This window comes from Harpia harpyja, chromosome 10 (genome assembly GCF_026419915.1).
Source record: "Harpia harpyja isolate bHarHar1 chromosome 10, bHarHar1 primary haplotype, whole genome shotgun sequence".
In the NCBI taxonomy this organism is placed as follows: domain Eukaryota; kingdom Metazoa; phylum Chordata; class Aves; order Accipitriformes; family Accipitridae; genus Harpia; species Harpia harpyja.
In genome coordinates, this window is record NC_068949.1 from 31923430 (window position 1) to 31948580 (window position 25151).

Sequence of the window (25151 nt, forward strand, 5' to 3'; positions counted from 1 at the left end):
AGTCGGGGAGATGCTAAACTGCAGTGGAAATCTGACTCCATCCCCCCAAAAGCAATGTTTGGTTTGGAAACCAGGACGAGAGAATGGAGTTATAAACAGAATTGCCTGGGAATTTTTCAGCAAAATAGGTCTTTCATCTGACACGGCTGATTTATTGAAACCAAAAGTGTTTGCGGAAATATGAGGGGTCCAGGCTGACTCTGCCTGACTCAGGCAAGTGCTCTAAGCTTCTGCTTCCTCTCCCTGTCTTTTGCCCAATTAATATTTAATTACTGATATAAAATGAAATAGCTCCAACGGGAAAGATTCCCCCCACGCCTAGAACAATCAACAGTTCAGCTGTTAGGGTGTGTCCATGATACTTGAGAGGCAAAAGATAAAGTGCCTCCTTCAAATCAGGCATAACAGAGGGCTTTCAACTAAATCTCCCATTTCTGGGAGGTAAATCTGTTGCTATCTATTTTAGGACACTGTCACTTTCTGAATTTTAGAAAAGAAAGTTCAAAAGTCCTATTTTTGTTCCATCCTAAAACACAAAATGTTACAAAACATCAAAACTTTGCAAAACGGAAATCTTATTTTCTGGCCAGTTCTACTTACAAAGTTCTTAGGTTTTTTTCAATTACATCCAAAAGACAATCAAGTCAATATGATTTCCATTTCAACTTTGTAAATAAGAAAATAGGATTCCTTAGGGTCTTGGTTTGGCAAGGTTTAAAGGACTTACAGAAGTTTTTGCTTTCAGTATTAGGCTCCATTTGCTATTATTGTATAACTTTAATGAAAACTGTTCTATTTAAACAGAATTAGGCTACCTATTTTCCTTGTTTCACATCTACCAAAATAATCTGCATTGATGTTGAAAGGCAAGTCTCTTGAAATGCAAATTTCCCTCATAAACAACAAAATCATATTCCTAACTTTTGTGAGAAAGGGGCACTCAGAAGCACTGAGTTACTTCAAAGGAAGCTGGGCATAAGTAACTTACCTGACCCGTTTCTTCAAACCTCTTCCTATCTGCACTGTCAATGACATAGATCTGAAAAAGAAATGAGAGGAAAAGTTACTATTCCCATAAGACACTCTTCCACAGTATCACACGCTTAAGTGAGCTGAGCCTAATAATTATGCTTTTGGGCACAAAGATCCCCAGTATTATTTATAGCAAATGTTGACAAAACTTCATGACGTTCTGAAGGGAGAGGAACCACCTCTTCTAAAGCTGGGGGGGTGGGCAGCCACGTCGGTAGGATCAGAAAGGAGCTGGGGGCAATACTGGGGATGCTCTCACCATCTGTTATCTGAAGAGAACAGGAGACTGCCTGGTATCTTTTCAAATGACTGGCTTACAAGCTGAAGCTGAGCACAGGAGGGCAAAACCTGGGGAGTCAGACATGGTCTTTCACCCTAGCAAACAGTGTACAAGCACTGCACTGTTGTGACTATGCCATGCTGCCCTCTAGCAGGATGCATCACCTCCTCAATAAGCCACCAAGGCACACAATGGCACTCAGGGGACAGATGAATATATTGGTGACATTGAGTTTCTCTCCATCAGGCAGTCCTACTGCAACCTCCTGGAGCAGGTGCTTGGGGAAAAGGGCTGAATCCAGCCTGCGAGACTCCATCTTCAGCTGCCAGATTGTCCACCAGCATGATGGACAAGACAGGGAGCAGCTGGCTCACAAAGACTGACAGCAGAGTCCTGCCACCCTCTCAGGGCTGGGCACCACATCTCATAGTCCACGAGGAGATCCAAACCAGACACCTGTCCCCTGGTATGGAGAACAGTATATCGCCCAGCCCGCGGGCTCCCTGCCTTAGGAGGGGGTCTCCACCCTCTCCAAGCAGCATGGCATGTGCTGATTTCTTTCTGTAAATGCAAATGAGCCTTCTCAGCAAAGGCAGCTTTAGGTTTGCACAGGCTAAAAGGCTCCTTGAAGGACCTCCTAAATATGTAATTAGTAAGTCCAGCTACCCTCCTTTTCCCTAGCAATGCTACTGCAGTTCAGAGTGCACAAGTATCAAGCTACATCTAAAGAAACAGGGAACCTCAGTATAACACTCAGGCAAGAATAGCCTGGCATGCCTTTTTCATTACTTGGTATGGGAAGGTTTTTGAAGGAGAAGGGTGCTGGGACAGCAGACAGGGACAGGGCTGGTGACAAACACTGAGCATTTTGCTTCCAGTCCCTGCCATTCCCCATCAGCGGTGATTGAAGCTGCTAGCACATCATCTGCATGCTCTTTGGTGGCTTACAGGGAGCAAGTGTCAGTCTGGTTTTCAGGGAATACATGAGCACAGCACCCCACCATCAAGATAAATGGCATCCTTGCAGGCAGTCTCAGCATAAGACTCCATGCTTCCAGGATAATTTCGACCAAATAGTAGGGGGAGGGAAGATCTCTAGCAGCAATATCTATTAAACTGTAGGCACTCCCTTAATGAGCAGCGTTAGAGTTGTTTGAAATGGGACCAAACATGCAGCAGGAGAATCTGTATGCCAGGCCTGAGGAGGTAACCCAGCAACCTCGCAGACCTCTCTGCTGATCACTTGGGGTCTGTGGTCCTCCCAGGGCCAGGGTGATGCACGCTGACAGAGGCTGGGGGACATGCGGCAGGGCAGGACGCAGCTGCATGGGGATGTGTCAGCCGCGAATGCACTTGGTGCCACATGATGGGGAAAGGCCCGTAAGGCACGGCATGACACACAGCCTCTCCCGGCAATGTGCACCAATACTGTATCAGCCACACCCATCCTCTCTGCCCCTCCTAAGCATCCACCTCTGTGCATCCCATTTGGGGTAGGAAACACGGACCAAAAGAAAGGAAGAATCACAGAATTGTTTAAGTTAGAAAAGAGCTTTAAGATCATCAGGTACAACCACTAACCTACCACTGCCAAGCCCACCACTAAACCATGTCCCTAAGCACCACATCTACACATCTTTTAAACACCTCCAGGGATGGCGACTCCACCACTTCCCTTGGAAGCCTGTTCCAATGCTTGACAACCCTTTCAGTGAAGAAATTTTTCCTAATATCCAATCTAAACCGCCCCTGGTGCAACTTGAGGCCATTTTTCTTGTCCTATCACTTGTCACTTGGAAGAAGAGACTGACACCCACAAGAAGCTGCAAGGTTGGCAGTTGTGCTCTGGGGTGAAACTGGACTGTCATCTGTCCTCGTTTGGGACATCTCAGGGGAAGCTTAGCAACACATGAACGCAATAGTCGAGTGCTACTTCTCAACTGAAAGGCAGCACCTCCCATATTACGGTGCTTCTCTAACTGGCAAGGAAGAGCTCTGAGTCCCAACCAGCCAGGCTTTCTCCTGCACCACTCTGTTCCTTGCTAGGGAGCTATTTTGCAAGATGAGAATTGGAGACAACAGCGCTTGGGGCAAAAGCCACAAAAGCACAGCACAGAGAAGGTAAAGTATGTGCAGAGTGCCTACTTCCAAACCAGAAAGCACTGTGCCAAATAGCTGCAGGTGCCTGTCTGAATATGCAATCAGCCAGATATCCACACCTTATTTGCCTGGGTTAAGCTTCCAAATATCACAGGTGTGTGATGCAAGACCAAGCTCTCATTCAAAGGCACCTGCATGGATTTGAATTTGCAATCACTTCCTGCTTTTTAATACTCTTTAAAGGGTCCTTTCTGCTTTGTGTAATATAGTTTAGGAGAAGACAGAAGCAGGGGGTCCTGGGAACTGTAGTGTATCTCATTTCCACCTCCCTTCTATGGCCAGGGTCACACAAGAGCCTGTTTCTGGCTGTGGTGCTCAGTTGCACAGTTTGCCAGTTTGAACAGCCATTGAATATACCATGTTGGAGAAATGGAGTTTGAGAAAGAAATTCCTGTGAAGCTGGGTGCCTCCTTTGAGCAACATGCCAAAACAAAACCTGGAGTAAGTGGGTTGGGCAGAAACTGCAAGTGGTGGGACTGGATGAAGAAATAACATGAGGGATAAATTGGCTCAATTTACAGATGCACAACCTGCACCAGGTTTGTCAGAGGGTAAGATTACTGGCTAAAACAGGGGTGAGGGCTGGCAGAAGACAGAGTCATCAGCGTATACTTGATCCCAGTTTTGGTGTGAATGGACATAGCAAAGCCCTGCACTAACATGCCAACAGCTGCCAGTCTGTGACTGGGTGTCAGCACGGAGCGCAGGCAGGGGAGTTCAGGTCCATGTGCGCACCAGTTATTCCCTCTGAATTCACACTGCTGCTTCCCCCAAACTGATTCTGCTTCTATCCACCCATTTCCTTACTCATATGAAAAGAAAGGTTTCCTCTGTACATTGCTTTAACTGGGGTGGGAGGAGGGCAGGGAAAACAACTGCTTTCATCACCTTCAGTCTTCAAATTCATCTTTATTTCTGCACCTCCCATGCAGCACACACTGGGAAGAGTGGAAGCCCACAGGCCGATGTAGCTCGTTGCCTTTGCCAGCGGAGTCTTCCAGATATTGTTTTGTGGTTGCACAGCCTCTGTAGCCTGAGCACCTGCCATAGCAGGCAAAGATCCCCTAGCTGTTGCTTTGCAGTGTTGACTTTGATCTGCACACCTACTGCCTCCCCACCACACACAGTTGCAGAGCTTGGACTCAATGGGCACAATCACCTCACAGCCATGCCATATCCCCCTTCTTGATGGCCACAGAGGAGCACATGAAGTGTGTCCTGCTAGTTTCTCAAACCCAGATCTTTCCCCTAGGAAGATCTCACCACTAATCTTTGCAAAAGCAACCAACGGGGTTTACGCTGTGGTGGCTGCCCTCAAACATCAGATTCCAAATTATGGCTGAAAAAGGGGGATCTGCTCAAGAGATTACTGAGGGTTTATTAGTCCCATTTAAATAATGGCTTCATTTGGACAATGCTTTCTAAATCTGCAGGTGCAGCCAGGCCCTTCAGGACCCCGACATGAGCCTTGGAGCAGAGAGTCCTCTTCCTAGTGGCTCTGATCCTTCTGTGGAAGTGCACTGAAGCTCCCAACACATTAGTGAGCATGTGTGTGTGACAGGAGGGTGGAAGGGCATCTTTCCAAGAGAGCTTCCCGCTTTCCCGTGGGAGTCCTACAGACCTTGCGTTTTCTCTGCTCCCATAGGCAATATTGCTTGGGGTGGGGAGAGGCCTGGAGCCCCCAGTCTGCCTTCATCCTGGCACACATAGCTGCATGTTAGAGGTGCTCTTTGAAACTAGTCAGGACAGCACTTGGAGGGTCCCAGGGTAACATGCTCTGGCATGGCAACAAAAAGGTCCTGCGTTGTAAATATAATTGTAGTCATCTGTAGCTAATTGTAAGGTAATCACAGCTAAGATATCAAAAACATTAAAGGACAGTCTTATGATAAAAGGACCAAAGGAAAAGATAAGGGCTCTCTCTGTGTCCCTCAGCCAGAAGCTTTCCTATCTGATGCCAGACATAGCGTTTTATTCTGGTGTGCCTCAGTTTCCCCAACTAGAAAAAAAGGCACCATACTGACCTACCTCTACACATGAGGCTTAAGTCACTAATACGCATGACGGGCCTCCAAAGTCTCCAGTGAAAGGAGCTATAGATGGGCAAACTACAAGTTATTAATGTTCTTTCATTTGAAGGAGACTGAGATGAGAGGAAAGGAACTGGCTATAACCAGCACCATCCTGTGAAAGTAAAAACATACAACTGAATGATTTCTCCAAACATCACTGTGTTTTTCTTACTGCACCCAACCAATCTTGCCATTTCACTCAGAGTAACTCCTGTTACAATGGCAATGGTGTTGCTGAGGACTGGGACATTACATTACTTGTTCCTCAGTTTCTGGCTGAGACCTTGGAAAGCCATTGCATGAACACGGCATTCAACTGCAGCCAATACTCACAAGGATATCAGTGTTTTCAAAATAGTTCCTCCAGTACGGCCTGATCTTCCTCTGTCCGCCTATGTCCCATACATTCAGCTTGAAGCCTTGAGACTGTACGCTTTTGATGTTAAAGCCCTGGAAAGAACAGAAACAAAGCCACATAGAGCATAAACCTGAATGTCTGGATCACGTACGTAAACAGACATTAACACTTTTTATACCCCATGCCTGTAACATGCAGCAAGATGGGCCGGGCAGCCGCAAAGATGGATCGGCAGTGGGAGAGGTGCTGGCGAAAGTGAACACAGCTGCCAAACCATCAGTTTGCCAGTGTTCTTGGGTCAAGGGTTGATGCTGTCATGGCTACGGAGACAGTTAGTGCCCTGGGAGGGCTCAGCAGGGTGGGTGCAGGAAGATGTGGGAGAGCTGCAGATAAGGAGAAAACAAGGCCACTGTGAGAAGCAGGACTGAGCTTGTGAAAGCTGAGTAGAGAGTCCAGCTAACGCGAAGCCAGAGGTCTCAGCTCAATTCGACACGACACAGCTAATGCCAGGCTTAAAAGAGCAACAGCTGCACGTCTGAAGGGTCCATTTCATCAATTAGAACACCAATTGAAAGGGCATTCAAGTAGAAAAACAGGATGTGGCATGGACTTGCAACATGCTGCCACACCACCCAGGGGACTGGGGCTTGGAATTGGGGTGTCAGGGCTGGGAGCTTTGGGAGGCAGCTACAGGGTGAGAGGAAGCATCTCCCATAGCTCTCTAGCAACCTCCTCTGGCCAACACAGGAGCGATGCTGCAGTGCTGCTGATGAGAGACATCCCTCTCCCCAACCTCGAGGCTCAAAGAAAGGGGACTAGAGGCATCAGAGAGGGAGGGCTGGAATATGCAGGATCCTTGGAACTGGCTGGGTAAAAGATGCAAGAAGACAGGGGCTTGCCCAAGTGCTGCAGCATCCCCTGTACACATCCCCTGTTTGGCAAGGGCAACAGGAACAAAGTCTCATCCATGCAACCCCAGCATGACCCAAAAGCCTTCTGCAGAACTCCACAGCACTCATCCACTTCTGCACTACCTGACAGATCTGGCCTGATGCTCTCTGGCTCCTTCAGGGAGCCTCCTCTTAAGCAGAAAACAAACAAACTTAATGGTGCACCAGGCTCCAGTTGCTCCCCCTTTTACTGAAATACTCTGCTGAATCATTAGTGCTTTGTATAATAAGGGACCACGAGAAATGCCTTGGGCAGGGAAAGGCCTTCCTCACCTGTGTTGGCGTGATGTGGCTGATGTCCTCAGATGCCAGCTGTTTCAGGAGTGTGGTCTTGCCTGCATTATCCAGTCCCAAGAGGAGGATTCTCACCTCCTGGTCTGGGGCGCTTTTCAGTTTACGCAGGATTGACAGTAAACCCTAAATCCGCAAGAGAGATCATAGCTGTTATTTCCAGCCCCAACTGTCTCCTCCCACCATGCCATGCCCTCCTCCCTTGAAATGGGTTCTGGATGGCAGTGGATCCCAGGACACCCTGAACCCCTTCCTGCAGTCCCTATTCCCATTTCCTCTTCTACTCCTCTCCCTCGCCTCTATTTTCCTGCATCTCAAAGAGTATCGACAAGGTCTCAGACAGCACAAAGGTCGCTCAGTGGGGTGCACCACTGGCTGCATTGCTCATCACACAGCTGTTCAGCATTCCCTGTGCCAGGAAGATAGTGCCTAGGCATATCATGTGTAGGAGCTGCAAACCAAGTCCTTGTGAGCTCTTCATTATCAGAGGGAAAACCCCATTAATTTAATCTCCCTCCTAGTTAACTGCAGGTTACTATGTACCTGACACCAGTTCTTTTCATAGTAACTCCCCGATCATCTAAAACCCCGTTTATCTGTCTAAAACATGCTGGACCCATGGGGCACGTGCAGTTCTGATTCTCAGGATGTAGCACTTAACAACTATCTCAGATCACCACACATCCTCGCTAAGAAAAGCACAGTGGATTTCAGTCATTAGCCAGGCTCAGCTCTCTGAGCTGACAGTATCATTCAGGATTAGGAAACAGAATATGCAGGTCAGCTCATTTACAACCGCGCACGGTATAGCAGCACACCCCAGCTTTTGTCAGTGCCGCCTCTCAGAGACCTGCGCCTCTCTAAAATGGCTGGAAAAATATTCTGGATCCTGGCATGTAACCAAGAGATGCAAATCACCCCACTTAGGTTCTTGCAGCCCAGCCCAGCCCCACAGGAGAGGGGCAGTTGCAGCCAAGGGCACAGGGGCAGGCTGCAAGTCCATGACTGCCTGGGTGTCCTTGGACACATTGCCACACTGCTCTGCACCCCCCTGCTTGGCAGGGACTGCTCCTCGGAGTCTGAGCAGCACACACCACACTGAGACCCAGCCTGGGGACACAGATGCTCTTGCAACTAATCTGCCTGAGCAAATCCAGGAGAGGAATACACCTACAGCCCTTTCTGGAGCCCTCAGGAGTCCTGCTCAGTCTCTCCCAGACAATTCCCATGTTGAAGCCCACTAAGACCCACAGCCAGGAACAAAGTTCAAATATCAGCACAAACCTGGGCCCACAGGGCCCGTCTCTCAAGCTTTTTTGTTCTCCTATTTGCAAAATGGAGACAATGCTTCTTGTCAACCTGCAAGGGTGAATCAGTTAAATGTCATGAAGTGCTTTGTTGCTATGAGGAACTACACCCTCTAAATATTCCTGCTGGGAGCCAAGGACTATTTGAGCCGTGAAGGTTGCTCCCAATCCCCTCCAGATCACGGCAATCAGAAACCTGTCCTCAAGATAAAGAGCTGCAGGACACGGTACAACTGTGACCACTGTAACATGTCCCCCATCTGTAGCAGTGCCCTTCTGCCGACTCCTGGAGAGCCCCACCTCAGCCATTTGGAAACCACCGCTTTCGACCACTCATCACACTGCTCCAAGGTGGGGAGCGTTTTGGAAAGGACACAGTGCTACAGGTTGCGATGCCAAAGCTTTCAATAATGCAGGATGAAAACACAGTGAGATTCAAATGCACATGAGATTTGATCCACCCCTCTAAGCATTTTCAATTTACAAGTAATTTACCAGTTTTCCATTTAATTACCAGACAGCTCAAAATACACGCACGATGTGTAAGAAACAGGGAGAAGAGAAGGAACTTAGTAAAACTGAGTTTCAAGGATATCTGTAGCAAGTTGCAGGATTGCCACTGTTGCCGTTCTTTTAAAAAGCACAGTGGAAAGCTGAGGTTCAGAAAAGCAGCGCTCGTGCAAGGAACAGCAAAACTGCAGTCTTAGAGCCCAATAAGCAGGCTCAGGGTGTCACCTATTTCATAAACAGGCTGGTAAAAAACTTGGAATCCAGGCCCCACTCAAAAGCTGTTAATCAGGAACGGGCTCTGCCTGGTAGAAGGTGCCATGCCTGCACTGTGCAGGCACAGTAAATCCCCAAACTGCTTTTAGTCGAAGCATACAGGCCTGTAACATCACATGCTGAGCCCTGAGGGCCAGATGCTCACAGCTGGCTCTCGCCCATGGGCCCATAGCTAATGAATTTCAAGGGCTGTGTTCAGTGCAGCCAGTCACTGCAAGCCCTCCCAACCCAACAGCTCATCTCCCCGGCCGCAGTGCCCAACCCATGTTCTGCCCTGATGACAGTCTGTACTTCCACACGTCTGAGGGAAGAGAAAAGGAACAGTGACAGAAATACCGCTAATGCTTACTTGTTTACATGCATGTCCTAAGTGCCCTTGACATCATTAAAAAACACAAGTTTTAACTGCATGACTAGCAACACATTTTCTTTTCACCTGCAGTCAAATTTACAGTTGTGTTTGTTGGCTTGTAAATCCATGGATTTCAGCTCAGTGTGGACAGACCCCACAGGAGCAGGAACTCTAAAATTCACACGCTCTCCCCCCTTCCCAGGGAAACACTGAATTTCCCATTCTTATGGGCCTGACCCAAAGCCAACACACACCAGCCCGAGTACTACTGCCGACTTCAGAGCGCTCTGAATCAGGCCCTATTATTTTAGTTTATTGCTCACAGTTAAAAAAAGAAGCTGTTGAAATGCTAATCCTATTCACAGCACCACTTGCTAAGAGCAGAGCAGTGTATCCCAGAGCAGATCAGGATTAGGAGCCTTTATATTTCAGAATTCAACTCCAAAATACTGAGCGCAAAGAAATGTATTACAAAGTATTGCTTATCTACCATGGAGCAATTCTCAGGGGTCGGGAAGAGGAACAGTTGTAAATGTTAATAAAGCTTCTCCCATTGTAGACGGATGCTATTTCTGGGCTAGTATGACAGCCTATGAGAAAACGATCAGCATCGTTCCATATTCTACTCAAGTGACACTGCTGCATGGCTGATCACAGGATTATCTGGGGTAGCCAATAGAAGAGAGGATATATATAGAAATAAAAGTATTCTCTAAGGTATAAAGTAAGCTGATTTAAAAGGCTGGAAGACAAGCAAGCCAACATAGAGAAGTGGACTTTATTTCAGTAGCTGCCAGCATAGGTTACATGGTCTGTATACACAACTTAAATCAAGAGCCAAATAATAGTATTGGTTACTATGATTGTTACTATTTTGTAAATATTATTTAAGACTTGCACCCATCATTCTCCCTCTAGTTAGTGAAGATTTAAGATTAAAGAAAGCCATGTACAGATGGGTTTCTAACATGATTTTTTTTTAATTGGTCTTATGAGCACACTGGCTAGGAAGACAGAAAGCATTTCCTGACAGCTTAGTAGACTGGAAAAAATAACTCAGCTGAGTTCCCTGCTGCATGCCACCACTATGTGGGACAAGCAGCCCTTACTGCACACACACTGATGGACAAGCACTTCTCTGCTTGCAAACACAACGCTGAAACTAACTTAGGCTGATGAGAGTCAGAAAGCAACCCCTTGTTATTGATGGGAGATGTCAGGTAGAAAGCCATGAAATGGGAAAATTTGGTGCAAAGAGGATGCTCAGAAGCAACAGGAGAGGAGCAGGCCTTTGAAGCAGGGCAGCAAAAAAAAAAAAAGTCACAATGCTGGGACTTAACCCAGGATGCCTGCACGGCAGCCAGGCCAGCGGTACTCGCTCACTGGGCTGTCCCGGGTGAGGAGCAGGACAAGTCTCAAGCAGGACAGTGGAGACATTAGCTGGCTGAGGAGCTGCAGAGACGACTCACAGGAGTATAAGGGCAGACTCAAAGGAGTATAAGGGCAGCGTGTCATTTGCACAAAACTAAGCAGACTGCGGCATCTGTAACAGAGAAGGGAACTGCAGATGCTGTTCAGATAATGAACAGCACAGCGTGGCAGCGCGTGCAGCCTTTGGAGAAGGGCAGCCATACAGAGCAACTCAAGGCTGGGCACAGTCAGCCAGCAACTGCTTCTTGGTCACCTCTGGGTTAAGCAAACTATGTTTTATATCAGATTGGCTTGTTTAAAAACATCTTTGTCCTTGGTGGAGCGGGTTTTCTTTACAAGCACCATGAAGAGACAGACTGATGGGGTCAGCAATGAGGAGACTGCATTTTCCAGACAGTGAGTGGGGACATACAAAAAGAAAAAAAGACTCCTGACAATTACTATGAAATCAGAGTGGGGCATAAAATTCAGAGATGCAACTAAATGGGCAAGAGCACTCATAAACATATCAAGCATGAAAGCAAAGCTAACCATCTTATTAGCATCTTTCAGAAAACAGGGATGTGTGGTTTTATGAAAGTATATCATTGCTAGGTTTAAAATACCCACTGAATTATCAAAGGACTTTCAGTTATAGCTGCATGCAGTAATCCTATTCTCTTAAAAAAAAAAAAATACAGACATATATAAAAATACAGTGACATTTATAGTCCTAGCTAAGGGTTTTGTGGGTTTATTCAGCTTTAAATCCATGCTGTATATGGGTCTTTTGAACTAGCTGATGCATGTAACTACATCCTGTACCACAGAAGCCGCTGAAAGGAAGATTCACTTTATAGGCCAAAGCAAAAATTGGTTTGGGACAAACAGAGCATTGCAATAATCTGTTTAAATATTGTATCAGATTGGCAATATAAAGCCATAATGGAAAGAACAATTTCCCCTCATACTGAGGACTGGATATACAGGGCATGGATAAAGCATGGCCCACAAGCCACTGCAGAGCACAGTTGATGCCTATTAGGACAGAGAAGTAAATGTATTCTGTTTAACTTTATTAGCCACAAAGCTCAGATAATTAATTTAAAATAAAACCACCCTCAGTCACCAGCAATTGCTTATCTACTAGATGTGGATATTTAGCTAGAATCAAATCAATTCACTGAGATGCAATACACCCACAAAGCTCAGCACCTCAGCCTGCCACTGTGACCACATCTCCCCCATCTCTACACCCTTGCACGGATGCCCTCTTCCCTCTGCTGCAACCACAAGTCACTTGTCTTCACCCTCAAGGCCCTTCACAGCCAAGCATGTTTGCCGTGGGGTTGACGGCTCCTGTCTTCCCATGGCTTGCGAAGCCAGCCCCAGCGCTGCCGAGCTCTATTCTCAAACCTTTGTGCCTTTCCTACAACCGTGGGAGAAACTTCGCAAAATATCCATAAAACCACCCTGTGATTCTCCTGCGAATTCCTTCTCTGCCACACCTACAATCCTTGATGAGGTTTAGGTGGCAAACATGCCAAGTTTGAACCTGTCTTGGACTTTCCTTACTCATATCGCTTGGTTATCTCTCACCTCAGACAGACCGCATTTCCATGGCATGGGGAACATCTCCATGTTCTGCTTGCACAGCACCTAGTGCAGCTCTGGCCCACAATTTACTTTTAAGCGATATGGTAGCAGTTCACCATTTTTAAAGCGTAAGTTAAAGATAGAGGGTGCACATGATGGTTTCAGAAAGTCAAACAGGAAAAGCTGACATGGGGAAGGACAAGGGGCTTAGTTGAGCCAAATATCCTGCCTTCAGCAGTAGATATTTGAGGCTACATTTGTCGTCCAGGGTGCAATCCTGCACACACAGAGCTGGAGGAGGGGAGTCCTTCCTGACAACTGCGCTGATTAGCTGGTGCCCTGAAGAATGATGTTTGATTACCTGTATCTTCGGCTGCAGAACTGCAAATGTCACTAATGGTCATAAAATCACCCACTCTTTTTCAAAATACAACTGAAGTAAATTAATCTATTGAGCACAGTTTATTCAATACTTCTTACTCTGGCAAAACTCCCAAAAAAATCATTTGCTTGCTGCATGTCTCCACCATATGGTGTCATTCAATGCAGACTTTCTTTTCTGCACTGAAATCCAAAATTTAATGGAGTCGAGTCACCTACAGAGTTTTTCCAGCTCAAACCTACTAACATAGTTTTCTGTCAAAGAGGTCGCACAGCATTTTCTGGTTTGGTATATTAACCAATACCAGCATGAATCATCCTTTCATAATTAAAATCAAACTCCTCTGGTTTTAGCAAGTTTGAAGGAAGTGCTTTGCCCTGCGCAGAGTAGAGTTGATGCCTAGCACCGGACAATGTTAGCAGTCTTTGTCTGGTTTCAGAACTTGCAAGTCTTGGCCAGTTCCTGGTATACTGTCCTATCTGCAGGTAGTTTCTCATATCAATGTCTCAGCAATCAGTAAAATAAACCAAAAACATGACATGGAACTGTACTGGGAAACTAAAGCAGCAAGGCACTATTAAAGCTCTTGAAAGCTTTTTTTTTTTTTAATGGGGCCATTTTAAATAAAGCCTCACTGTCAAACAACGAGGGATAAAAGGAAGAAATTCTGGGTACTAGGTACACCTACAGAAGGCAACAGATAGATGCTGGTTTTGCTAGAAACATGAGCTCAAGACCAGAAGAAAGATGCCCAACTACGTGTTTAGGTATGCTGGTATTTCATCCTCTCCAACAGATCTGCCTAGTGTCAGCTAGACACTCCATGACTCAGTTTCCTCAACTGTAAAATGGGGCCACGTTTTGACAACCCTGGTTTTGACACGATGATGTCATCTACAATCAATGGTTTTAGAAAAACACTGGCCATCCTCTGGCCCCGCTATCTATCAATAACATACCATCTCACTCGGTAAAGATTGTTATTACAGTGATGAGGAAGCCACAAGCTCTGCTTCACACAGCATTTCCTAAGCTTTGGAAAGCAGCATATCCTTTCATGTAGCAGCCTCCCTTCGCCCTTGCTGTGCGCCCACCACAGATGCTGCTTAACGGCGCCAAAGACTTCAATGCTACACATCCCTCATGCTACGCAGTTTTATGGCTCATCTTTCCCTCTGTGCTCCACCTATGACCTTCTACCACCCCTGCCCCACAGCTGTGAGAAATGCTGGTATGCTCTGCAGAAGGAGACACTTCCCCTCTGTACTTACTCACTTGGATGAACACTGAAATAATTTAAACCTCAGCATTAACCCTCTTATCACTGGAGTTGGAGCAAGCAGTCATTGAAGGGGGTTTAAGCACTTCCCAATGCAGCCATGACATGCCAGAAACATGCTCATGGGCAGCTACCACGGCTCAGATGACAAGCAGTAAATTGTTACATCAAGTTGTCTGGATCATTTCTGACTGCTGACCCACACCCCCAGGCTGCCATAGCTGCTTTGGATATATTTGCTGCTGTTTCAGAGAGTTTCTACCACTAAGGGTTATTCTGTTTTAGCGAAAGTTGAGAATCTAGAGAGATGGTACAGAGCTCTGCAGTCCTCTGCCCAGCCCAGGCAGTCCACCAGGCACCCCAAAGTGCCACCCACCCTGCCCAAGAGGCTGCAATTCAAAAAGTAACTCCCAGAAATGGAAAATAGACAAAGAGGCAGTAAAATGTTGTATCAAATAACACGAACACTGGGAAACACCCAGTCTGCCCTCTCCACACACAAACCGCTCGGGTAACAGCAGCCATATCCCAGACTACACCAGCTTATCGTGACATCACAAGGCAGAAGAACAGATTTGGCCAGCAGCAGCTGCAGGCCAAATGTGTCCCACAAAGCACTGCACTGCTGGAGGCAGCTGCCCTCATCTTTACAGCAGATGTCCATCCTGTGATGGCTTCAGTGTCTGGTGTGACATGTTCCATCATCGACTGATCTAAAATAGAGCAGATCCCACAGACCTTATCTCAATCTCTTTCTCTGTGGCCCAGCAGGTGGGGACGCAGCCAGAATTAACCCAGTGAAGATAAGGAGCTGCCTTTGCTGCTCTTGCTTATGCCTCCTCCCGTGCTGTCCACTTGCATGAATCCAGCTTGTGTCCAGACGGCTCCTGGACAAAACACGCTTTGCCCTTGGGAAAGCTCTTTCCTCACTGCTATTTCCTTCTGCCTGTGCTCTCTGCACACCACTGCATCCTCAGCAGTGGCTCCCTCACCTACTGCAGCTCTCTCTTACCACCCTTCACCTGGCAGCCCCAACTCTTCCTTCCAGTCCTTGCTGGCCTCTGCCAGCATCCCACTTGTCCCACCCCAACTATTCCAGCATCTAAACCCAAGTTGTTTCCAAGACCCCAGTCCATCATCCAACCTTACCCCAATCTCGATTCAGACTACACCACACCCTCACCACCCTGCCCATCTCCCAGCATTGCCCTCCACCCTAACCAGATCCTTCGCTGCACCCAAGACCCCAATTCCTCCCTTCAGTCCACATTGTTCCCTCTCAAACAATTCAATTCTCCCCTTCCATACTACTTTCCTCTCTGGGTCCTCTCTTTCTCTCATCAGCATCAAAACTCCACTTCCAGCCCTTCCTACTGTGTATTCTTATCTCTTCTACTCAGCCCAGACTATCACTGAAGTCCCCAGCCTCTGGCAGAAACCCCCAGAGCACACAACATCCCAGCAAACTATCCTAGCCAGCCATCATTGACTGGGATTTCCCCGTGACTCACCAGACTGTTTATCCCACCCAACTGGCCGGTTTCTTTCAGCCCCTGAGCACCATGCCTCAGTCCTATCCATCCCTGAACACCCAACTTCTTCATCCAGGCTTTTGCTGCCATGACTGAGCTCCCGTTCTAAGGCTGTTTACCAACAACCGGCCCTTCCACCTCAGCAAGCTATCCAATAGCTCCCTCAACTCCTGTAGCCAGAATCCAAGCCCCACGGTGGCCCCTTCCCACCTTGGCTGGATTGTCCAGTGTCCCTTCACAGTTGCAGATGCTGCCAGGACCTCCATAGTACTGTCCCTCAGCACTGTCCTCCATCCACACCAGGCTTTTCCATTGTTCCTTCCCTCCTCAGGCCAAGTGCGCCACTGCCGTCCTGCTCCCCAGCCCACCCAAGCACCCAACCCTCCATCATGCCTTCCACACCTTGACTGAATCAACTCCAGGCAGGCTGACTCCATCCCAACAAAGGCCCCCCCCCCAGCATCCTCAAGCCTCCCAGCCCCCACAAAGACCCGACTCAACCCCCTTCCCCAGGTCCCCCATAGCCTCCAGCTCCTGCCAAGACCCCGACTTCAACCAGGGTCTCCCACAGCTGGAGGCCCCATATTTACACTGCCTCCAGCCCCAGGAGCATCCCTTTGGCTGGGCGCCCCCAGCCCCCATGGACCCAGGCCCCCATGCCCTCCTCACTGGATGCCCCTGGCCTACTAGGTCCCCGGTGCCCCAGGCCTCCACGCTCCCCCGGGGCGGGCAGCCCCGATCCCAGTGATCCCAGGCCTGTCAGACCTCCCGGGTGGATGTCCCCAGCCCTCATGCTTCCAGGCCTGCCAGAGTGCCTACCGTCAACCCCGGCCGGGCACGCCGGCCCCAGGGCCCGAGGCCCGCCAGACCCCCGAGTGGGTGTCTCCGGCCCCCATTACCCCACGCTCCCCCGCGGTGGGTGCCCCCGGCCTCAGGCCTGCCAGGCCCCTCAGGCGGGCGCCGCCGGGCCCGGGCCCCCCCCCGGGGCCCCGTCCCCATCCGGGCGGGCCCCCCGTCCCAGCCGCCCTTCCCTCGCCTCGCCGCCCGCGGCGGGCCCGGCACCCCCCGCCCCACTCACCATCCTCTGCGCGGCTCCGGGGTTACCATGGGCAACTGCGTCACACACACGCCGCCGCCACGTATAGCGTCAGCGCTTCCCGCCGTACGTACGGAACGTGCCGACGACGAGCGGGAGGGGGCGGAGCCCGGCGCCACAGCGCGCGGCTAGCCCCGCCCCCTCGACCGGCGCGTGCGCACAAGGGGGGGCCACCCTGCCGAGGGGAGATGGGCGCGGCCGCTGGGACCCCTGTGATTGGCTGAGGGCGGCCACGCGTCGGAGCCCGGGGGCAGGTGGGGGCCACGTGGGCGGCAGGCGGCGCGCGAGGGGTCTGGGGGCCGCAGGTAGGGCCACGTGGGGCCGCGGCACGGCGCGCGGGGCGGGGGTGTGCAGTGCAGTGCAGTGCAGTGCAGTGCAATGCAATGCAGCGCAGTGCGGTGCGGTGCGGTGCTGGGGGGCGGGCCGGGCGTTGTAGTGCCGCGAGGGCGCTGTGCAGCGCTACGGGCAGTGTCCAGGGTAGTGCAGGGCAGGGCAGGCTAAGGGGGGCGTTCGGTGTAGCACCACCGGGAGCATGCAGTGCACTGCTGTGGGGAGCATGCAGTGCAGTGCCACGGGGGTGCAGGGCAGTGTTACAGGAAGCGTGCAGGGCCATGTAGCGCTGTGGGGGATGCACAGTGTGTGCCACAGAGGATGCAGTGTCGTGGTATGCGGGAGAGCACGACAGTGTTGTAGAGGTGTGACATCCCTGTTATGGAGGATGTGCAGTGCAGCGCAGTGCCGATGCCATGGGAGGGTGCAGTGTGGTGCAGTAGTGCAGTACGGTGCCATGGGAGGGTACAGTGTGGTGCCACAGGCGATGCAGTTATTGGTGGGGCTGTGCAGTGCAGTCACAGGAGGGTGCAGTGCCACAGCGGGTGCAGGCAGTGTTTGGGGGCACGTGCAGCGCAGGCATGGGAGGGTGCGGTGTACTGCCATGGGGGCGTGCAGTGCCATTGGGGGACATAGAGCCCAGTGCAGGGGATGCAGTGCCACGCCACGTGCCCACGAGTGGGGGGGTGCAGTGTAATGCCGCAGAGGGAAGCGCTCGCAGGGCGGTGCTGTGCAGCCCTGTGGAAGGGGCGAGCTGGGCCCCGCAGTGCTGCACGGCACGGTCCCACCCTGAGGAGGGGGTGCCAGGTGCTGGGGGAGAGGCAGCACAAGTGGGGGGACCCCGTGCAGGCAGGGCGGCGTGTGAAGGAGTGGCCTCGCTGCAGCATTCAGCCGGCAGCAGGGGTGCGGGAGGCTCCTGGGCTCAGGGCTGCTGAAAGTCCAACTTTCCCGTTAAATATAAACCTGCCACGGCTCTCACCCAGTTAAGCACTCCTGTGGCCGTGGCAGGCCCACACTCGACCTCGACGGGCAAGCGAGGCAGGATCCTCTCGAGCCACCTTCTCGCCCTGCCCAGACCTGCGCTGAAATGGCCGCCGTCCCCCTTGGCTTTAACATCGACGCCCCGCGCTGGGACCAGAGCACCTTTGTGGGACGCCTGAAGCATTTCCTCAACATCACTGACCCGCGGACCGTGCTGGTGCCGGAGGAGGATCTGGACCGGGCCAAGGCCCTGGTGGAAGGCTGCAGGTGAGGGGCAGGGGTGCAGCCGGGGTAGGTGCCATCCCCATGCCCACGGCCGTACCCGACCACCCTGCAGGGCCGTGGGGGGATGGAGGCAGTCATTCCGAAGCAGGCGCGCTAGGACGTAACATCCATCGGAGGTGGTTTTGGGGGAGTTTCCCAGGCTTCTCCCAGGAGCCTCAAGTTGGGGCAAGTTTCCCTCGCAGGAGATCTTTCCTCTGCCTTTCATGTTTGGTGCCCAGGGCTCCGTGCCCCAGCGGTGCCAGGTGCCGGCGGGTCTGCGCGGCTCCCACCGACAGGCTCTGGGCTTGCAGGGCCGGGCTGGTGCCGCCGGGAAGCAGCCAGGAGCAGCTGCTCTACGCCAAGAAGCTGTACGACTCAGCCTTCCACCCCGACAGCGGCGAGAAGATGAACCTCATCGGGAGGATGTCCTTCCAGGTGCCGGGGGGCATGGCCCTCACCGGCTGCATGCTCCAGTTCTACCGGTGAGCTGCTGGGGACGCCGGGCTGGGGATGCAGCCCTGACACCTCCCAGCCCCTCAAGGGGTCCCTGATGGCCAGGGCACGGCCAGTCTGCCTCCTCTGGGGCTGGCTGCTGCCTGAGGCTGCCCATGGCTGCTGTGCCTGCCTGCATCACGTGGCCAAGCCCCGTGTCCCTATGCCCTGTCCCCAGCGCCCAGCCTGTGGTGGAAGCATCACGGATCCTCCCGGCCTCTGGCATGGCTGGGAATGGTCTTGCTTTGCCCTGACCTCAGCTCAGCTCTTCCCGGAGCCCCTGTAATGATTAACGCAGCCAAGTCCTGTGTGGCCGCTGCTCTTGCTCCGTGGACCATAACGGTCCCTGAAACCAAGGACCAAATGTGCCCCCAGGCCAGGCTGCTCCAGCCTCCCCAGCCCATGCCAACAGCTCCCTGCATTTCCCTTCTGAAATGGCTGCTGGGGGGGGTGAGCGATCCTGTCCCCAGCGCAGAGGCTGTGTGGGGCAGACACTGCCTTTCCCAGTGGATCCCCATCCCATCCCACCCCTGTTTGCTGGACTTGTTTGCCAGTTGCTGGTGAGGTCGAGCCTGGGTGGGGGATCTCCCAGTGCTGATGGGTCACCCTCTTTCCAGCCCACCTCCACCCTCCTGCATCCCAAGGCTTGCTCAGACCCACATCTTCCCATGTCCCCTCCTGCCCCACCTCAGTGTCCCTGAGACACCGGTAGGAGCCCAGGTGTCCTGGTCAACCCCAGAGCTGCCTCTGTCCCCGTGTGCCCCCTCCTTGCTGCTCCCATTGACAAAGGCTTATCTCAGCCAAGCAGGATGGCTGCCGCCCTGCTGAGAGCTGGGTCTCCCACCCCTGACCGAGGACCCCGCAGGGCTGGGCCTCCTCTTGTGCTCCCCAAAGCCCTGCAGCAGCCAGGACTCCTGGGGTCATTTCCCAGCTCTGCCACTGGCTCGTGGCTTTGCGGCAGTGCCTCGGTTTCCCGTGGGAGACACCATGACAAGTGTATTGAGGGCATCTTGGCTGTCTCCCCAACAATCCTGGCCATGGGCACAGGCCAGGCATCCCTGACAGCCCTTGGGTGCTTTCCCATTCCCTTCCCTCTGCAGGACAGTGCCCGCCGTGGTTTTCTGGCAGTGGGTGAACCAGTCCTTCAACGCCATCGTCAACTACACCAACCGCAATGCCGCCTCCCCCATCTCGCTGAGGTGAGCGTGCCCCTGCACAGGATGGGGACCCTCTGTGTTGGAACCCCGCTGGATGCCCCGTAAAGACCCCCCGTGCCCCATCTTGGGTGCTGAAGGAACAGGATCGAGTCAGAGTTGGTGTTTCTGTTCTCTCCCTTCTTTGGAAATCACTGTCCAGGCAAATCGGGGTGGCTTACGTCACGGCCACCGGTACAGCCCTAGCCACTGCGGTGGGACTCAACCTCTACACCAAGGTACACTGGGATGGGGCTGGCTGGGGCAGCTGGCCGCATCCTGCCCTCCCGTGCTGACACCAGCCTGTCTCCCACAGCGAGCCCCCCCCTTGCTGGCCCGCTGGGTCCCCTTCGCGGCCGTGGCTGCTGCCAACTGTGTCAATATCCCCATGATGCGACAACAGTAAGTGCTGCACGCGGCCGGGGTGCTCGAGGGAGCCGGCTCCCTCCGAAGGCGAGCCGGTGCAGCCGGGCTGCTGGGCTGCCTGGTCACACTGCGGTGGTTTTCCATCCCGGGGGTGGGAGGGAGGTGAGCTGGGGTCTGCGCGTTTGCGGCGCTGGATCTCTGGTGGAGGGTGCCGGCTGGGGTGGCTCAGCCTCTGCCCGGAGCAGGAGGGTGATTTTGGGCTGAGGTGGGGTCTGGGGTCTGGGCTGGAAGATCCCTCAGACTCAAGGGTTTTCTGTGTGTGGTCATGGGAGAGCCCCAGTCCACGACGTCCTGGCGCTGGGACCCCCTAGATGGGCCCCATGTGGAGACCTGTGTCTGCTCCTCGGGGTCCCCCGCAGGTCAAGGGGGGGGAGCTGGGGTGCTGTGTGGGGGACTGTCCCCTGGCTCAGCCGCGGGTCCCAGGCGGGTGTCTGTCCCCCAAACGGCCGGACCCTGTTCGCAGCCGCGCCCTGAAGATGGCAGCATCGGCTGGGCCGGGGACCGCGGCGCCCTGGGCCGGTGGAGCCCCGTGCCCTGGGGCCAGGGCGGGCGGCAGCCAGGGCTGCTGTGCCAGCACAGCACAGGGGACCCCCTTGGCACCCCCTCACCCCGTTGCCGTGTCCTCCCGTTTCCCTCACCGTCCCGGCCCCCGCTCACAGCTGCCTGTCCCCTCCAGGGAGATCATCAATGGGGTCATGGTGACAGACAGGGACAACAATGAGCTCGGCCACTCCAGGGTGAGTCTGAGGATGGGGGTCCGGGTTGGGGCACGGCGTGGCTGGGGCTCACCTGCTGCTTTTGCTTGCAGAGGGCAGCTGCAAAGGGCATTGCACAGGTTGTGGTCTCCAGGATCACCATGGCAGCACCGGGCATGAGTAAGTGCAGGGCAGGAGGGTGGGGGCCGGACTGGACGCTCCCCTGGGACCCACCGCCTCGCCCTCCCCTGCTTCAGTTTCCCCCAGGAGGAAGAGGGAGGGTGGCCCTGCACCCCAGGTGGTGTTTGGTCTCATCTCACTGTTGGAGCCATCCTGGCATTGCCATCAGAGTCCTCTGAGCCCCCAGCCCTCCTCATCCCAGCCCACAGCCCGTGGGGGACATGGGGTGCTCCCACAGCAGTTGGGCCCCAGAAGGACGCCTCTCGCGCTGTCTGGCCCTGGCCCCTCACCCCGCAGCCCGGCATCCCCTCGCCCTCACGTGACGCTTGCTGTGCCACAAGCCCGGCAGGAGGGACGGGAGCACAAGAAGCATGGACCATGCTGGCCAGGTGATGGATGATGGATGGGGGTCCTGTGCCAGGTGCCTGCCGTGAGCAAACACCCAGTGGGCCCCAGTACAGCTAGCTGCCACCATGGCTCCAGGAGGATCGTCCTGCTGGGGCAGTCCTGCGGGCTGGCTTGTGGGGGGGGCCTCACCTTTTCTTTCTGCACCTAGTTATTTTGCCCATCATCATGGAGCGCCTGGAGAAATTCCCCTTCATGCAGGTGAGCCCACATTTCTCCCGCCACAGTTTTCCAGTGGGTCCTGTGGTGCCCTGGCCCTGCTCCCCAGCTGCCAAGATGCTGGGCATGAAATGGGGAGTTGCAGAGCCTGGCTTGCTTTGCCCCCTATTCAAGTCACTGGTACACCAAAGGTCTCTCGGGTGACGTGGAGAGGCTGTGAGAGGATGGCAGGGGTTGGTGGCACCCCGAAGGTGTTGGGCATTCAGCCCCGTTGAGGGGAGAAGTCTCCCCACCCTGTGAGCAGGGCTTGCGGCGAGGCCAGGGACTCACTCCTGGCTCTTCCCTTGCAGCGGATCCGGGTTCTCCATGGGCCTCTGCAGGTGCTGCTCTGCGGGGGCTTGTAAGTATCTCACTGCTCAAATGCCTGTGGGTGCCTGGAGCGTGGCTCCGAGGGATGCTTAAAAAGAGACCTCTTTCCCAGCAGGGGATTGCAAAGCTGCTTGCCTTTCAGCCTGGGCTTTCCCCAGTTATTGGGAGTGGTGGGGCATGAGCAGCACCTCTTGGGCTGAGATCCCTGTGGCCGGGGGGCAAACAGGCTGCGATCCCCAACACTAACACTTGGCTCTTCTCTGTTCCACAGCCTCCTGTTCATGGTGCCGGCAGCCTGTGCCCTGTTCCCACAGAGATGGTACCTGTCCCACTGCTTCCCCCTCCTGTGCGGGACCTCAGGAGCCTTCCTCCTCCCCTAAGCTCTTCTCTGCCCATCCCAGGAGACGCATGATGGGCACGCACCCTTCAACCCAAGGCAGCGCCTGCTTGTACATGCTGGTGCCCCAGGCAGCAGGAGAACCTGTGCCTCCCCTGCTCTGCAAATTCTGTGCTGGGAGCAATGGGACCCCCAGCCCCATGGGCAGCTCTCTGCCCACCAGCACTGGGAGTGGTGGATGCTAGGGATGGGTGGTGGGTCTTGATGTGAGCCTGCAAGATCCCAGGGACTGCAGGGGACCTCGAATGGCAATGGGGAGGGAGGGTGGCCTGACTGGTGGTCAGGGAGGAGGATCACGCGTCTCAGTCTCTATCCCCTCTCCCCACAGCTCCCTTGCACTGGCTGACCTTGAGCTGGAGCTGCATGACAGCATCGTGGCCAAGCACGGGGACAAAGTGCCGTACGTCTATTTTAACAAGGGACTGTGAACGGACACTACCTCAGGAGCCATCATACCCCTCCAGCCCCCTGCCACCACCAGCCTCACGTCCCATGAGCAGGGCTCAGAGGCACGGTCCAGCCAGATCTGCCCCCCAGCCCAGCACCGTCTCTGCTGCGTCCTTCCCCCGGAGAGGCAGGATCTGGCTCTGCGTGCACAGCTTGCAGCACTTCGGCTTTTTCTGAGCCTCCCCCCATCCGCTGCTGGCTGTGTCCCTGCCTCCCCATGTCCCTTTTGCCCTGGGCAATGGCTGCACTTCCCATGCTTTCCTCCTGCCCTGTGCAGGAGGATCTGCCCAGCCTGTCTGAGCCTTGCACAGTCACTGGGCTCGGCTCTGCAAGGCATCAGGCTCTCTCCCTCGGGGCTCAGAGCAGAGTCCTACCTCCAAAAGCAGGTACCCTGCCATTGTACCAGGAACCAAACCACGTTGCTGCCTTAAACCACCACAGTGGCCTTTTACAAAGAGCTGGACCACACCTTGGCAGGCAGGAAGGGACCTGTCCCCTCTGTACAGGGAACACCCCAAAGTCCAGGGGCCAATGCTTGGACCATGCCTTCCTTGCTCTCAGGTTCAGGTTTTATTCACTTTGCAATTGCTACAATCCAGGAGAGAAATAGCTAATTGTTTTTAAGCTCTAATTTTTGCAATCTACCCATTCCTGTGAGCACAAGAGCCTGCCATCGCCCTTGTACTGCATCTTACTGTCCTCACGGTAGGACCAAGGACCTGCAGCTTTGGGGCACAGTCGACTCTGGGCCCCCTTGAAGAGGGGGAAGGAGACACAGGAGTCACAAAGCTGTCGAGGCATTCACTCAGGCTCTGAATAGCAGCACTGCAAACGACACAGAGGAGGGTTGAAAAATAAAATACAGTGATTTTTAAAAAAACAGCTGTGGGTTCTGCTTTGGGCTGGTCTCTGGGTGTCTGGTTCCCTGGCAGGGCTGGTACATGGGTCTCATGCAGGCTCTGTGACTGACCAAGCACCAGGGTGAGGGTCAGCACAGGGGCCATGAGAAGGAGGAAGAGCCATGAGGCTCTGCAAGGGCTGGCATGATTCCTGAAACCCTTGGGCATCCCATGCAGCCTTCCCCAAGAGGTTCTTGGGGCTGCAAACAGTCCTGAGGCAAGTGACAAAGGGAGGTGACAGTGCTCATGGTGACTCTTGCCCCATTGGGGGAACTGGGGGGATGACACTGGGTGACCCTTCCTACACCCATGGGTGCTGTTTGTCTTCTTGGCCAGGCAGCATTCGCATGATGCTAACCTGGGTCTGCCACGAGGCATGTCCCACCCCAAAGAAGAGTGGCTTGAGTTTGCTGCAGCCTATTTTCAGAGGAGGAAGGAGCCCCAGAGTTTAGCCCAAGTCCTGGGCTTTAGTCCCCACCCTCAACCAGCTGCATCCAGGCTCTCTGCTTGCTGATGAACATCCCTTGGTGGGACAAGCATGTTTCTAACCAGCCGTATGACGTGGCTGCTCAGAGAGCCCCATGGCCTGGCAAATGGTTCATGCTTGTCCCTCCAGCCAGGAATATGTGTCAGATCCCCGAGGGCAGCAGCATCCCCACATCAGCCGCATGTCCGAGTGGAGACACAGGGTCTGCAGCCAAAGGGCTTTCTGGCATTAACCACTCTGCTCCTACAGAGAGAGCAGCCAAACCCCAAACTTACTTCTTGAAGGGCCAAGCTGTATCCACAGCAGGTTTGCTTCTGCCCAAGCTGCAACAGGCAGAGGATAAAGTCTCCAACCACATGTAGCTACAGCTAGAAAGCTGCACAAGAGCTTTGAAATAATTAATAGGTCAGTGGAAAGTAGGAAGACGTGTTCAAACTTGTGTATCTGTTCCCTGGGCATTATTAGATCTCTTGTTAATGCGCAATTAAAATAATAGATAAGCACATGAAATGAAACAGATGTCACTCCTGTTGGGAGTGGGAAGAAG

At 53.0% G+C, this 25151-nt stretch overlaps 2 protein-coding genes across 6 annotated transcripts in view; one reads left to right on the plus strand and one right to left on the minus strand.

Moving 5' to 3' along the window:
* ARL3 (ADP ribosylation factor like GTPase 3) overlaps positions 1-17012 on the minus strand; it is a 29734-nt gene extending 12722 nt beyond the window's left edge. The window contains exons 1-4 of the mRNA XM_052798413.1: positions 16863-17012; positions 7126-7269; positions 5878-5994; positions 989-1039 (exon numbers count right to left, since the gene is read on the minus strand). Of these exons, the coding sequence (XP_052654373.1) occupies positions 989-1039; positions 5878-5994; positions 7126-7269; positions 16863-16865 (315 nt within the window). The 5' untranslated portion in view covers positions 16866-17012. The remainder of the gene's footprint in view (positions 1-988; positions 1040-5877; positions 5995-7125; positions 7270-16862) is intronic.
* A 12-nt stretch (positions 17013-17024) lies between these two features.
* SFXN2 (sideroflexin 2) lies at positions 17025-24092 on the plus strand. 5 transcript variants are annotated; one of them, XM_052798412.1, is made up of 12 exons: positions 17027-17185; positions 18194-18458; positions 18767-18937; positions 20048-20146; positions 20304-20379; positions 20457-20542; positions 21243-21303; positions 21375-21441; positions 21998-22047; positions 22356-22405; positions 22646-22693; positions 23100-24092. In XM_052798412.1, exons 2-12 carry the CDS (start codon positions 18298-18300, stop codon positions 23197-23199), a joined length of 969 nt encoding a protein of 322 aa, XP_052654372.1. In that variant the 5' UTR covers positions 17027-17185; positions 18194-18297; the 3' UTR covers positions 23200-24092. The 5 variants fall into 5 exon arrangements, with proteins under 5 accessions (XP_052654371.1, XP_052654372.1, XP_052654370.1 ...); XM_052798410.1 differs by having other exon boundaries at positions 17077-17185; positions 18199-18458; XM_052798411.1 differs by lacking the exons at positions 21998-22047; positions 22356-22405; positions 22646-22693; positions 23100-24092 and adding an exon at positions 21519-21980 and having other exon boundaries at positions 17025-17185.
* Positions 24093-25151: the final 1059 nt, after the last annotated feature.

Excerpts from the sequence above, each read along its gene's own strand:
- SFXN2 (XM_052798411.1), top strand. The coding sequence starts at position 18,298 with ATGGCCGCCGTCCCCCTTGGCTTTAACATCGACGCCCCGCGCTGGGAC. Across the intron at positions 18,938-20,047 it reads TGCATGCTCCAGTTCTACCG|GACAGTGCCCGCCGTGGTTT; the intron begins GTGAGCTGCTGG and ends TTCCCTCTGCAG. Across the intron at positions 20,543-21,242 it reads ATCCCCATGATGCGACAACA|GGAGATCATCAATGGGGTCA; the intron begins GTAAGTGCTGCA and ends TGTCCCCTCCAG.